We start from the raw sequence: 14313 nt of genomic DNA, 5'->3' as shown, positions 1-14313 counted from the left end.
ACCAGAATATGAAATGAATATTTTGGGGCTTAAGCTGTCACATCACTGTTATTCTGGTGTTAATAGCTGATGGAAATGTCAGAGGTGGAAAAGCTGCTGGTTAAACAAAAGAAAACCCAAAAGATAAACGAAGTCAGCAGACTTTGTTTCCTCTCAGGGCGGTAATCTGTTTAATACTGGCTGATAATCCAATCCAACCATTCGGTGCACCGACGACATCATCTTCTTCAAAACTCTTCATCTGTCCCTCTGGCTGCAAACTGTGACAACAGGAGTCGTTTAATTTTCCTCTTTTCAGCCCAAACGTTCCTCTGCTGCTTTAATCATCTCCCAGTTTATTTGGTTGAGATGTTTGACTAAAAATAAATAAATAATATTTTTAAATATTAGCTTTTTAAATCTATATATGAAGATCAGCTGCTGAGAAAAGACCTGCAGCTGTGATCAGCTGTAAACATCTGCTTTGGTTGAACATGTAAACTATGGATCAGGCATGAAGACGCCCAGAGAGGGAAAGGTCAACAGAGACTTTAATGTATGAAGTTTGTTCCCTTGTTAATCATCCAGACTGTAAACTGCCTTTTTACCCTGTGTGCAGGAGCAATTAGTGAGTTATTCATTTATTCTTATACATCACATCTTTAAGAGACGTTTTTTACTGAAAAACACCAAAATCAGGTTCATGCTACAGTGTTTAGAACTTTCTTCACAGACTGACAGATAAATATCATCTTTTTAATCTCATATTGTATTTTACTTTAGATACTGGTCATGTTTATTCTTCTCTCTCTTAAATAAACATAAATACATTGTTGGTTTCAAATGCAGCTGCAGTTAAACCAACAGTTCTTTCTCAGTCTGCATTCACAAACCCCAGAAGCTATTTAGAAAGCACAAGGAGCAGTATGTGCAGTGTATCGTCTGTCCAGATGTCTGACACCACATAGAAAATCATTCAAATTTAATAAAACATTGAAGTCATCAGACAGTGTTAGAAACATTCAAACCTTGTAAGATCTGAGTTTCTCTGTCAGCAGTCACGTCTCTGTTAACGTCCTCAGCTGCACCCAGAGGACACTTTGATCCACTCACCAGAGACTTTATCAATCCTCAGTCTTTAGTCTTCCAGCAGAAAACTGTTTTCTATGTCTCGTGTGATGATGATTCATCAGAACGCAGTGAAAAGGAGCTCATCAGCATCAGGCCACGGCTTGACTGGAGGTACAGACCTCTTTTAAAATCTTTCGATGGTGCTGGAAACAAACTTGTGCCGTCCATGCTCCCTGAGTGCTGATGTTTTGGTTTCCACTCTATAAAAATATTATTTTACCATAATAACAACAAATATCATGATGTTGAGCCAGCTGACACATGTGTCATGTGCTTTTTAGAGAAATGTAGTTCTGCCTGATACAGTTTGCATGCTTTAACTACTGATTCCTTTTCAGTGCTGCATTACAGACACATGCAGGTATAACTATTCGCTCTTTAATTGTAAAAAGACTTGAGGTGAGGAAAAACAATAAAATAAGTAAACATTTTATTTTTGTAGATGTCTAATAACAGCTTTGTAATCCTCAGTTGTTATTAAATATTTATTTTATCTGATAAATAAATAACTGCTGACAGATGTTAATTCATTGCAATAATGACAAAAAGTCTGGATTTTGCTACTTTTACTCTAAAAATGAAAAAAAAAAAACAGGGAATAAAATAAACAGATTAACATAAAACGTCTGAATTACATAAAAACGTATTTTTGCACAAATTCTCAGCTTCAGTGATTCAAAGTGGAGGTTTGCTGCCCTCCTGCGACTGAAGGAGCTCACACACCCACGCTGCCTTCACGACACGTAGAAACTCGGACATCTCAGCTTCGTTTTACTAAAAATTCGGATGACAAACACCCGCCGATTATAGTGACGTTTAGTAAAATCACTGTTTAGATTTATCCTTTGATCTGTTGACCTCATCGTTGTTCGTTTAACGGTAACACGTGAAATACACACAGCGTGTCCTCCGGTCGCTCCAAGTATCCGATCTCCTATTTAACCCCAGCCCGTGAACGCAGCACCAGGACCAGCCTGCCTCACATTGTTAACGTTGATTTCTCCCGTTCAAAGCAGCATTTTGTCTTCCGTGAGCCGAACCTGGATCACAGCCTCCCACTAACCGCATGAAATCTCGGCTTCGACAGGCAGCGGGACCCCCACCGGCACACGGTAAGACCTCCACGGAGTAATCTGGAAACCCCCCGTTTCCCGGTGAGAAATCTTTCCAGCTAAGGTTCATGTCTCAGACTCCGGAGGAATAAAACGTTACCGGGGCGAGCCGTGCAGTTACTGCGGGGGGAGCTGAGGGGTCTGGTGGTTAAAGTAGTTGTTTTTTTGGGGGGGGGGCACTTTGGCACGCACGGTTAAACCGGGTCAGACACCTGTGCGGCTCGTTATTCTGACTTTGCTCAGCAGTCATTTTCCTCACCGGGCTGAAAGCAGCCGCAGGAGGAGGAGGTTAGCGTGTTTCCCATGGCTACACCAAGCGTCCACACGGGGGTTATTTGCATTCCTCTCCGGCCTGTGGCGACACACGCACGCACGCACGCGTTATTATTGTTATCTTAAAACTGGCAGCCAGATAACTGAGCCGGGAGTCCGGGGGCCAGGTCAGCTCCGGGGGTCGTGACGTCGCCGGGGCTGCAGGTTCACCGCTCCGTCACTTTGGGCCCCTTCTGTTGACCGCACGCCCACCTTCCCCCGCAGCCGCACGGTTTCATAATCTAATGCTCTCGTTTCTTCTGCCCTCCTGTTGATCTCCGTGTGGAAGCCCGAGCATGAGGAGGATCGGTGGCCGTTACCCTGCCCACACCGGAGGCTGCTGGTAGGGATGGTGTGGCTGTGAAGAGCCGGTGTGACGCGCCTGTGGTCGGGGGAAGAAGTGCCTGGACAACATGACTGTTTTCAACCCGGAAAATGTGGAGGAATTTTATGACATCGGGGACGAGCTGGGGAGGTGAGTCCACACCGAGCTGATTTCTAATGCGCATCAACTTCCCGTTTCTGTGCCCGGGGCGGGGGTGCTGGGAAAATACCTGTTTTTCATGTCGATAATAAATGTTTCAAAGTTTATTTAGCCCACATGTGCAGAGCTGTGGTCCACGCGTGTCTGAACCCCCCCACTGTGAGTGAGTGAGTGTGTGAGCTGTGATTAATGCAGTCTTTAATGCAGTGTCGTCAGTGATGAAGAGTTGCTGTGTCTTCTTGGGCTTTCTTGCAGGAGGCTGATGTAGCTCTTTGCAGGGAGAAGGTGTCCATCCTGGCTGTCACTCCGTGTGTGATTGGTCAGAGGTGGATGCTGATGATCAGGGTGAAGAAGCCGACTGTGTATGAAGCACTGTGACAGAGCTGGACCTGAGTTTGGTTTGCAGGGCGGCTCGAATGTGGCAGATGATTCCAAACATAACGTGTTTGTTGACTGGAGCAAACTGCTGACCTGGCTTTACCTTCCTCATCGAAAATCTCTCGTGCCGTCATCTTTGCTCGAGCTGAGCTGACAAAACCAGTCAGGGAGTGAGTTTGTTTGGGCTGTTGGAGAAGAACGAGGACGTGCAGCAGCACAGTTGATCTGGATGTTCTTAAGCCTTCATTTGAACCAAATCCAGGTTTTGGTTAATTGAACAGCTTCACAAATGTTGTTTTTTAATCATAAGTTAGTTTAAGTGAAAGCAGATTTTCCTGTTTTCACTGTGACTTTATTGCTGATTCGGTAAAAAATGTCATTACGTAATAATAAAGGCAGAAATGATGCGTTCCAGCTCCCAGATGTGAGAGTCACAGCTGTGGAAGTGGGTCTCTGAGTTTGTGGTTATGAAACGTTGGTAGTAACCAGCTAGCTGTTTTCTGCTCCTCGGCCTTTGTGGCGTTGCTGATTGTGTGTCGTGTTCACCTTCCTCTCTGAGGAAAGCCTGCGCGGCTGCAGCTGCTGTAGCAACAGAGACGATCGGGGAGCTGTGTGTGATGGGATTGAGTTTCTGGCTGAGGTAAAGTAGACGGCTACGCCAGCGTGATCGTCTCTATTGGCTGTTGCTCCAACGCCGGGATCCGCTCTCTGTTGAGGAAGGATGGGGAGAACAGGGAGCTGATATCACGTCATCCGCCATCATTATTGAATCATCCTAAATATTCCAACATCTGCAGTGTTGGGATAGAAAATATTTGCTCGTGTCGTCAGTCCTGTCATTTATGCATGCTGTTTGCTGGAGAGCGCTCCAGCAGCAAGGACTCAGAAATGAGTGTGTCTGTGGGAAACTTATTTTGCATGGGCACAAAGAGGCAAGCGCCATGTGTGCAGCTGGAACTAGACTTGTTCTTGTTTCTGCTGCGTCTCTTATGCGTGAGGCTTGTGTTACTTCTCTCATCAGTCACTCAGAATCTGACGTATCTGAGTCCGGTGACGTCCTGCAGCGTCCTCAGGCGTCTGCTTGCTGCCGCGTCACGTTTTAATGAGCAGATCTTTCCCATAGATGCTGCACACAGGTGGTCTTATGTAAGACTCGGGCGCACTGATCACTCCCAAACTGGGCCTGACACCTCTGCATTAGCAGCCCACGTGCGTTGAAACGAGGCAAACGGAGACATTTCTGTGCAGCTAAGCGTGCTCGCTGTGCCTGAATTGGAGCACTTGTACTGTACAAACAGACGAGCTGCACAGAAGAAATCAGAGGTTCTGGGTGAAAATGCAGAAACTCCAGTGACTGTGCAGTCGTTATATATTTGTGTTAGTATTGGATGAACTTTAGCATAAACCAGAGTCTGTTAATGATGAAAGCTGCTGAGTCTTTCACTGTAAAGCCCAACATGCCTGCAGACTGAGGGCTTTTGATCTGACTGTACTCCAGGCCTGCTGCTGGCTGCACTTGGATTAAGGCCCATTCAGTTTGGCAAAATGGGAAAATGGGAATTTGCCCAAGCGGTGAGTCTATCCTGTCACTGACACCGACACTGCCTGCTTATGCATGGAGGACCTGATGCCCGGTGAAGCCGAGCATCATGCATGAGCATCTACGCGCAGCGAGCACGCAGGAACAAAGCCAAAGCATACATGTTAGCAGCGCGATCTTATATAATGCTGTCTATGAATGTTGCATTATTGCTGAAGCTCTGCTCAGAATCGCTGCCTCATCTTGATTTTTATCACCTCTGTGATCGGTGGGCCATTGCTCGCCCAGTTTTTGGAGCCTTCCAGAACAAAACCTGGAAAACTGGAAATATTAGACGCGCCTAATAAAGTGTCAGTCAGAGAAACGATTGTGAAACTGCAGGTCAGCCGTTGAAGATCCGGGCAAAGCAACAAGTTGTTGCTTCCAGAGCTGCGCTTTAAAAAGTGTGATGTGTTTGCACAAGTGCATCAAATTCATCCCTTTGAGTTTTCCCCAAAAACAAAAGTGCAGCATGGAGTTTAGTTTAAAGGCCTCCTGACAGATGTTGACCACATCTGTGCTCAGCTGGTCTCTGTAACTGCTTCACAGAAAAGTCTCACTTCACGCCTCAGATTGTTGAAGATGTCGTAGTTTGCCAGCATCTCAAAGGGTCTGTTGTTTGACGCCTCCTCAGAATGATGCTCAGGTGTTGGGTGAAGCACCGCTGCAGTGCTTTAATGGTGGTGTGTGTGTGTGTGTGTGTGTGTGTGTGTGTGTGTGTGTGTGTGTGTGTGTGTGTGTGTGTGTGTGTGTGTGTGTGGATGTTAGACTGCACAGACACAAGCATTCAGGCTCAGAGCTTCTGTCGCTGCAGGGCTTTTTTTACCCCATCAAACCTTTTAGTTCCTCCAGTTAGATCAGCAGAAATAGAAAAAGCTGTAATTGCTTCCATTATCAGTGCCTCTGCAGTGCATTATGGGTCGTGCGTGACAGCCGGCGCGTGTGTTTTCTTAATTAAATGATTAAGCAACGGTGTTTGTGTGGTGCTCCTCTGCAGAGGCCTCAGTTAGCAGGTGCTTTATGACACATAATACAATCAGCTGTCCATGCAGGGAGTTCCTCGCCTCGTCGATGGACTTCAGCTGCACCTCCTTGGACTGGTCCTCAGTGAGCCCAGTGCAGCAGGACTTGAACCAGTTATCCACCTGCTGCAGGTGCTTGTTAGAAATCTCCAAACTAGAAGGCTCCGACTGCAGGGTGAGACCCGCTGGAGAGGCAGCTGAATGAAATGCAGCTCTGACCTACGCAGGGAGAAAGCTGGAGATGATGCATGACTCCAGAGACAGATGGGAAATCACCGTCAGTGCTGGCCGGCTGATATCTGATCTCTGAGTGGATGCCAGTACTGCTCTAGAATAACAGTAAACCTCTGTAGGTCTGAGCAGAGCATGCGGTCATGCTGCATGCAGCAGGCCTGCGTGAAGAAAGGGCGCAGCTTGCACTCCGGTCATGTGAGTCCAGTTCTGCTTTCCTTATTTTTTGGATTCATTTATTTCTTTTGCAGTGGGAGATTCAGGGCTGTCACGTGTTCAGAGATACGCTGACTCAGCCTTTCTTTCCTGATTGAGAGAGAAAAATGACACGAGCCCACTCCCACTGTGGAATCCATTTGCTGTGTGCTTTTCATCGGGTCCACGTGGCAGTTTTACACTTTGCATATTTTTGCAGGGCTCTGCTGACCGCTGTGTGGCTCTCTACCAGTTAGCCCTCCTATTTTGTGTGTGTGTGTGTGTGTGTGTGTGTGTGTGTGCGTGTGTGTGTGTGCGTGTGTGTGTGTGCATGCGTGTGTGCATGCGTGTGTGCGTGCGTGTGTGCATGCGTGTGTATGTGTGTGTAGAGGAGGAGGGGAGGCTGTAGCTCTAAAAAGATTCTGCAATGCAAATGAAGGTAGAAGCTTTAAGCTGAGGCTGCGTTTGGGCTTCATCAGGAAAAACTCCCCAAAGACGAATCGCTGTGAACACAAAACAGGATTATTTGAAGAATCCACCCAGGATCCTGTGTCCCGGAGTCCCTGAACAAATATTTTCTTCATTTATTGTTTATGGAGGACACCGACAGTAAATCTGCTCCAGACAGTCAGCAGCAGGAATCAGCCTCAACCAGCTACTGACCTACATTTACCCCCCACCACCACCCTTGGTTATTCTGTTGGGTGGAGGGGCAGTCTGGGAAGCAGGAGTGGCCTTGATGAAGCCTGTCACTCAGCCACCCTCCCCCCCCGTCCTCCCCCTGGATCCCAGGGAGCGGCAGTGCGGTCCTATCAGGACTACTGTGCTGCAGCACTACATTAGCTCCAGTGTGGTCGTTGCATACTTTGGTGTGACTGTCCAACACAATAGGTTTATAAAAACCTTAAAGTGGAGGACTTTTAAAAATGAGCACAGGGCCGCTCGTCTGCTGACGCCTGCTCTGCATTAAATCCATCAGTGACTGTGGGTGTGAACAAAGACGAGAGCACCGCCCGTCAAAGCTCCATCACAGCCAGCCGCTGCATGAAGGCAGAGAGAGGCAGCACTGATGCTGTTGTACCGTCTGCACTTTGTGTTTTTATTGCTGTGCCATCTCATCATTTGCATTTTGGAAGCCTCGCCGGAAGCTGCGTGTCTGTGTCGTCTCTCTGAACTGTGGTCGCTGCCTGGATGCATCTCGCTGTCACATCTATGTATCTGACCGCCACACCAAAGTCAGAGGACTCAGCATCCTCCACGTCGTTGATTCTGCCGTCATAAAGATGCACGCGCTCAGTGAAGCCAGATGGAAAAGTTTTTCGACCCGCACTGAGCTGCTCTGTTTGCAGTTTGTCCAAACTGCAAACAGACGAGCTATCAGGATAACAACACGACGAACGTGTTCTCTTAGTCCTCGCTGAATATTCAGAGGCTCTGTGTAAGAAGTGATTTGCAGCCGATCTCATGCTGACAGAGTTCAGCCTCAGTCTGAGTGAGAAATCCTTTCAGCGTTTCTTCGTTGCCCACATTTAGCATCATCTGTCCAACTGCACGTTTCTCTGATCGTGATATTAGTACGTGTCACAGAGCACTGAGAGAGGCTGCTGTGGGATACAGCCATTAATCCTCCCAGATTTCAGGGGTTTTTCTGATCAGGCGTCTTTTATTATTGACGTATCCCTGGATCATTAAATGAGTAAATAAAATATAGAAATATTAATAGAATTAATGCAATTTTAAAATTTGTTGTTATATTAGTTTATTGTGTAATAAAACAAATCTTTAGAGTGATTTAAAAGGACTCTTTTAAAACCATTTCAGGACCGTGTGCGCTGCTTTTATCCCCGTGCTCGGTGCTCGGCGTCGGGCAGGTTGGACGAGCTGTTAGTCGATCTGTTGAGGAAGCTTTAGGCTGCAGCAGCAGAGGCCGAGCAGTCAGCCCCCTCTGATCCTGCAATGTGAGGAGGCAAAATAACCACGTTTCAGTCCATATGTTCCAGCTTATCAGAAGATTGGTGGTAACTGGAAACCAAGCCTCAATAACCAGGTCAAAGGGCCAAACTGGGAGTCATGTAGATGCTGGTCATAAATCCTGATCAGAGGAAAACATCCCGACTCTTGTTTGTGTATCTGCTGCTTCGCTGTATGTATTTACATTCAGTCATTGAGTGCACGCACACCCTGAGCTTCAGCCTGCCAACATTAGCAGGAGTAATAAGTAGTACGTGAGTCAGAGGAGCATCTAATGTTCCTGCGGCCTCGAGATTATCATTAAAGACAGACGAGGTGGGAAAAACGTAAACAAGACGAGTCAGCTGTGAGAAGAGTTGATCAGGACTCTGAGGCTGACTTTAGTCTGTTATTGCTGCACTTAGACTCACATTGAAATCGGACTCACTTGGATTAGCCTCAATTATTTTCAATTAATCTCTGCAGTCAGGGCGGGATGATTGGATTCCTGCCTGCTGTGGTAGCAGGTGAATGGCAGGGAGCGGCGCTGTGCGTGAAGCTGAGTGTGTGTTGGAGCGCACGTGGGACGAGCTACAACCCTTTGCGGTCAATTAGGAGAGACGTGCAGGCGGTGGAGCGTGGAAACCGAGGGGTGGTAAACGGTGGAGGAAGACAACTTCTCCCGTTTCTGTCTCTCGTCTTCTGCAACGTTCCAAGCTTAAACTCTCACGCAGGGTTTTCCTCCTGCTGTGAACGAATGTGACGACTGCACTTAGACGAACGCCACGCAGCCTTCTTCTCTCGGCACATAAACGACTCCAAACTAATGAAAACGTGCACTTGGAAGCTTTTGTTTCACGTTCTCTTGAACTGATATCGCTGCGTAACTCCTCGTCTCGTTCCTTGGAATATCTGTCTCCTTTTCACACATGCTCGCCCACTCGTGACAGTGAGGGCCAATCAAAGGCTGCGATGAAAGCAGCACCAGACCACGGAGGTCTGCAGATGCTGCTTTCAGTATCTGGTCAGTGTGCAGAGAGCAGACAAACCCGAGTGGGTACAAACAAACAATCACACCAACGTTGGGTTGATGCAAAGAAACTTTCACGGACGCTGAACCTGTGAGCCGAGAAAGATGCTCATTTGGACTCAACTACACGTCCAACTCGTCTCTGCGTCCTGTGTGGGCTTACATGAAGGATCGTTTGAAACACTACGAGTAAAATCTCATTAATCCTTGAGCGGATTAAGTTTCACTGTTGGAAAAATATTCTGAGGGCTTAAAGTATAACTATTGTAAACAGTGTTTTAGGTAAAGCCTCGTTTGGGCTGCGGCGCTGATGTGATGTCACATGACTACATGTCAAACCTCAGTGTTGATCAGAGAACATGCAGCCTCGCTCTCTGTCAGTTATTTGGTCCGAGTTGCGTTCTTGTTCCTCACGTTAACAGGATTCTTCTGACCTTCACAGATCCTCCTGACAGACGTTTTCAGCTGCGTGTTTTTAGTTGGACTCGTGAGATAAGGAGGGAAACGAGCAGGAGCTTTCAAAATGAACTTTTAATTAATGCTGACAAAGTCAGAGGTGAGGTCACATCAGCTCAGAGCGTCTCTGCTCAACCTACAAAACCAGTCTGCGCCTGCTGATTTCCCCTGAGTCACGGCGGAGTTAACCGGCTCGAAACTTGCTGAATGTCAGTTTCGTCAGACATGCGGGGCCCTGTTTGAAAAAGCAGGCAGAGAGAAGGCCCTCCCCTGCTGCCGTCTCCTCGGTGGACTGTGCAGGAGTCCAGCACTTCCCTTAATTTACATACAGTGCTAAATAAAGTTTGTCGTGTTTTTCTTTAACAAATGCAGCGCGTTAGTACCCACAGCAGACAGGTAACTCATCGCCTCTGTAAACACGTCTCTAACACGCTGAATAAATGAGCATTTTTGATTCTTAGTACCAGAAGCTTTCGCTCATACTCAGCCTATAAACGCACCAGCAGCCCCACAGACTCGTCGTGATTGTCAGACCATCAGACGTGACGATCGATCGAGCCGGGCGGACGGGGCTGTTCCAGCGACTCGTCGGTGTTTACAGCCTGCAGATGAAGTCACGTGTCGATTGTACAATATGGGCTTAAACGTTCATATTTCTGTAAACATTAAACATGTTTGATTAGTTATGAATTCAATTTATTTACACAGCACCAAATCACAACGGCCTCAAGGTGCTTTATATTGTAAGGTCGACCCTACAATAATAAGTACAGAGAAAAACATGAGCAGCACTTTGGTGACAGTGGGAAGGAAAAACTCCCTTTTTAACAGGAAGAACCAGGCTTAGGGAGGGGCGGGGCCATCTGCTGTGATTGGCTGGGGTGAGAGAAGGAAGACAGGATACGGACATGCTGTGGAAGAGAGACAGAGGTTAATAACACGACTGATGCTGGTGATCAGTTTGAGATGTGTGCGCCTGTTTGACCATCAACGTTGGTGCTTTGGGTGAAAGAAACCTTCATGATTGATTCATGATGATTTATTGTTTTGAGAACTTCACAGTTCATCAGCTCTCTCCACTGTTTCACCTGGTTTTTTCATTGTTTTTCTACTTATCTCTGGGTGTTTGTACACATCAGTGTGGCTGCGAGGATTCTTCCAGGATGATTATCTCTGCTTGCTGGCATTCAGTCCTCTCAGAGTTACAGCTGGATCAGAGCAGGAGTCTGTTATTGTGTCTCTGCAGCGTCTGAAATCTTTGAAGGTCCTGGAGGCTGTTGGTCGTAACAAGTGTGAAGATGGCAAAGGAAACCTTTCACCTCTCCTCTTTACCTTTAAGCACAATGTCTCCATTGTTTGTGCCGTGGAAAGCTTGGGCCTGGGGGAGGTGACTGACATTCCTGCCACACTTGAATGTCCTTTCACTCTGGCTGCAGACGAGGGCAAACACTGCCTGCCTCTCATTTAGCTTTCTGTCAGTTATCTCTCCATCAGAGGAGACATTATTAGTTCCTTGAACCTGCAGTTGTCTGAATGAGACTCCTCCCCCTGAGTCACACCTGGCTGCCAGGCTGGGAAACAGCTGAGTGGAGGAAACAGGCTGTTCAGCAGAAAGTTAGCAGTCGTAATGTGAACGCTCACAGGGATTTGAGTCTGCTTCTGGTCTCGAACCACCGATCTTTTATCTGTTAGGCAAAAGTGCTCACCACCAGGCCAATGTAGTCACTTTAAAAACCCGCATTGATCTTCTGTGTGTGTTCATATCTTTGTGAAGTACAAAATTGGAAGTTTAAAGGCCTTTAAGAGGCTCAGAATGTGATTTTTGATGGTACGGGGCCAGGGAAAGCCTTATGTCAATGAGATGTCCTCACTGAGTTTGAAAACGAGTTTGTGTGTGTGCTGATGGAGCGGTGGCGTGGCCCGTACACACACACATACAGGTGTGCGACACCTGCTACACAATACCGTTTTGTGCTCTCCTGCAAATATTTAAGTCCCCGAGTGTGTTGTGACATATAAATGATGAAGTATTGCAATCAGCTGCGTCTCCTCTGCTGCAGCCACGAGCGGGTGCACTTTCAGAATAAGAGCTTTCATACTGACTGCAGACAAATAACATCTTATTTTAGAAATGCTAAAGTGGGTCATGTTACATCCAGGTGTGTTGCTCAGGTGAAGTCTGTTTGTTGGAAACACGATGTCAAACATCAGACCGATCGTTTCATCGCTGATACAGCTGAACAGCTTCTGGATGCGTCGCTGAGACTCAGCGGGCACCTTTGCATAACAGACTAACCACGCGGGGAGATAACCACGGTAAGGTTGGGTCATGTCCACAGTATCAGCGCTCCTTCTTACAGTCTTATTATAAGATCGTTGAAACTGGTTTTTAATGTCTGTGGAGCCTTTAAAGCCGAGGGGAGCGATGCTGCGGCCTGTCGGAGGTGCAGTGACGCTCTCAGGGCGTTAATGACGTTTAATAACTTTCACCGGTGTCAGAAACACTGCTGATAAAATGCTTATCTGAACACAAACACTCGCACACGCGCTGTTTACACCCACCCAGGATTATACCGCACTCTTCCTTCCTCCAACCAGCGCCGGTTCCTCAGTCTCTCGGCCCTGTTGCCGTGGTTACCCTTCCGCCGTACACAATGGCGCGGCGGTTGCGTAATGTTTTTTCTGCCGGTGCAGTTTGTGGCCCACACTACCGCAGAGTGGGCCGGGAGCACTCCACGCCGGCCTCCCACACTTGGCTCCGTGCTAATGAAAAGCCTGGCCTCGCCGGGAGTTTTCACGCGGACACCTCGGAGCCTGCGGCCGCTGCAGACGCTTTGTCCTCTGACTCCTCTGAGCTGCAGAGGTGCTGCAGTTACAGTCTGATCTCTTGTGTTTCTGCTGAGACTCACTGCCCGTGGAAACAGAACCGGAGTGAAAAAGAGCGACTGGCCTCTGATTGTTTTACCCTCGTGTCTATAAGGAGGATAACCTGCGGCTCCTGCATCGTGTTGGTGTGATGAATGTGCCACGACACACCCGTGACCTTTGCAAGCAGAGCCAATCAGATACATTGAGGAGTGTATGTTTCATTGTATGTGGAAATGTGTAGTCTTCCACTCACAGGCCTGATTCCCTCGTACTAACAGCAGTTTTAAAAACCACGCAGCATCAGATGATCAGCGCTGAAGCTGCACAGCCACAGAAATAACGTGAAGCTGCGAACTCGCCAACAAAAGTGTAAAACTGTGCTGATCATTCAGAGATGTAGCATCTGCATCAAGGCTGGCTTATTAAATTAAGTACAAACTATAACGATGCCACTTACACACTGTTTATGCAAAACTTTTATATCTGCTTGTTGCTGCTCTCTGGACGCCTGCTTTAATGTAAAGATGAGTTCAGTATAAAGGAGAAGCAGCAGCCGTGTGTCGCTGAGAAAAACCCTTTGACGGTTGTGACTGTCAGTAAGGTTTCAGCTGGTCTTACTGTAAAATCAGCTGACGACGAGAGCGGCACTCCAGGTTCACATTGGGAGGGGCAGTAACTGATTATCATCTGTCAGCAGTCTGTGGTTTCACTTCACTGTTTCTGCGCGTTGTCGTCTCTACTTATTATTTCCTTCAGCATGTTTGCAGCCAACGATGCAGAGGAAGTGTGGAGAGCTGAGCAGGAACAGGCTGATGTTGTGAATGTGGACGCAGGCTGGCCTGCAGAGCGCTGGGACTGTATCCATCCCCCGTGAGCCAAAGACAATTTAATTAAGTAGAGAAGCTTTAATTGAAGTGAGCAGGCACGTTTAAAGGGATGCATCGCCCAAAACGAAGGCGGTTAGTTCCCTTCTCTTTATATGATAAAATAAAAACGACACAGAGTCTTTCAGGGGTTTGTTGTTGGAGAAAGTGTTCTTGTCGTCGTGTTTGAAGGAGTTCAAACCTTTGTGGAGACCTTCCTGGGGGATCTGATTCAATCTGAGCTGGTGTCCTCTGATGCGCTGCTGGTTTTCTCTCACTGTGCAGCAGTTTGGCACCGATGCAGCCATTTGTACCCCCATCAAATATTCATCTCTGATTTTAAAAGCAAAATGCGCCGTCGCTCAGCACCCCGAGCGTCCGTCAGTGTGAAGCTTTGACAGCGAGCAGCGAACCACTCAGTGCGTCGAGGTCGTTACCTGGAAGGTGAGCCAGAAACCTGCTGAACATCTGATGGAGCTGCTGGCCGCGGTTTCTTAGTGCTGATTAAAGGATGGCACAGTCATATATTTCACATTACACGAGCAGTGTTTTTATAGCCGTACTGTACGATGAGCATTCGCACAGACGGGGTCCTCGCTTGGAAACTGCACACAGACAGAAGGTGAAGATGACGCATTAGTGTACCAAGGAAAAAATAAACATTTTATGTCATCTAAGACCAAAGCTGTCAACATCAGGAAACAGTGCGGGCTACTAACCCTC

The 14313-nt window shown here is 47.3% G+C and overlaps 1 protein-coding gene across 2 annotated transcripts in view; it reads left to right on the top strand.

Annotated features, from left to right (window-relative positions):
• The first annotated feature begins 1967 nt into the window (after nt 1-1967).
• Nucleotides 1968-14313, top strand: part of dapk1 (death-associated protein kinase 1) — a 63634-nt gene continuing 51288 nt past the window's right edge. For both annotated transcript variants that reach the window (XM_085476467.1, XM_085476466.1), the window contains exons 1-2: nt 1968-2222; nt 2824-3009. In XM_085476467.1, coding sequence (XP_085332593.1) covers nt 2948-3009 — 62 coding nt within the window. In that variant the 5' untranslated portion in view covers nt 1968-2222; nt 2824-2947. The remainder of the gene's footprint in view (nt 2223-2823; nt 3010-14313) is intronic.

This window comes from Copadichromis virginalis, linkage group LG12, assembly GCF_057382275.1.
Source record: "Copadichromis virginalis isolate Kocher_CV1m ecotype Utaka linkage group LG12, C_Virginalis_male_GT1.1, whole genome shotgun sequence".
Lineage (NCBI taxonomy): Eukaryota > Metazoa > Chordata > Actinopteri > Cichliformes > Cichlidae > Copadichromis > Copadichromis virginalis.
The sequence above is the reverse complement of the archived record's forward strand: the minus strand, read 5'-3'. Positions and strand labels throughout refer to the sequence as shown.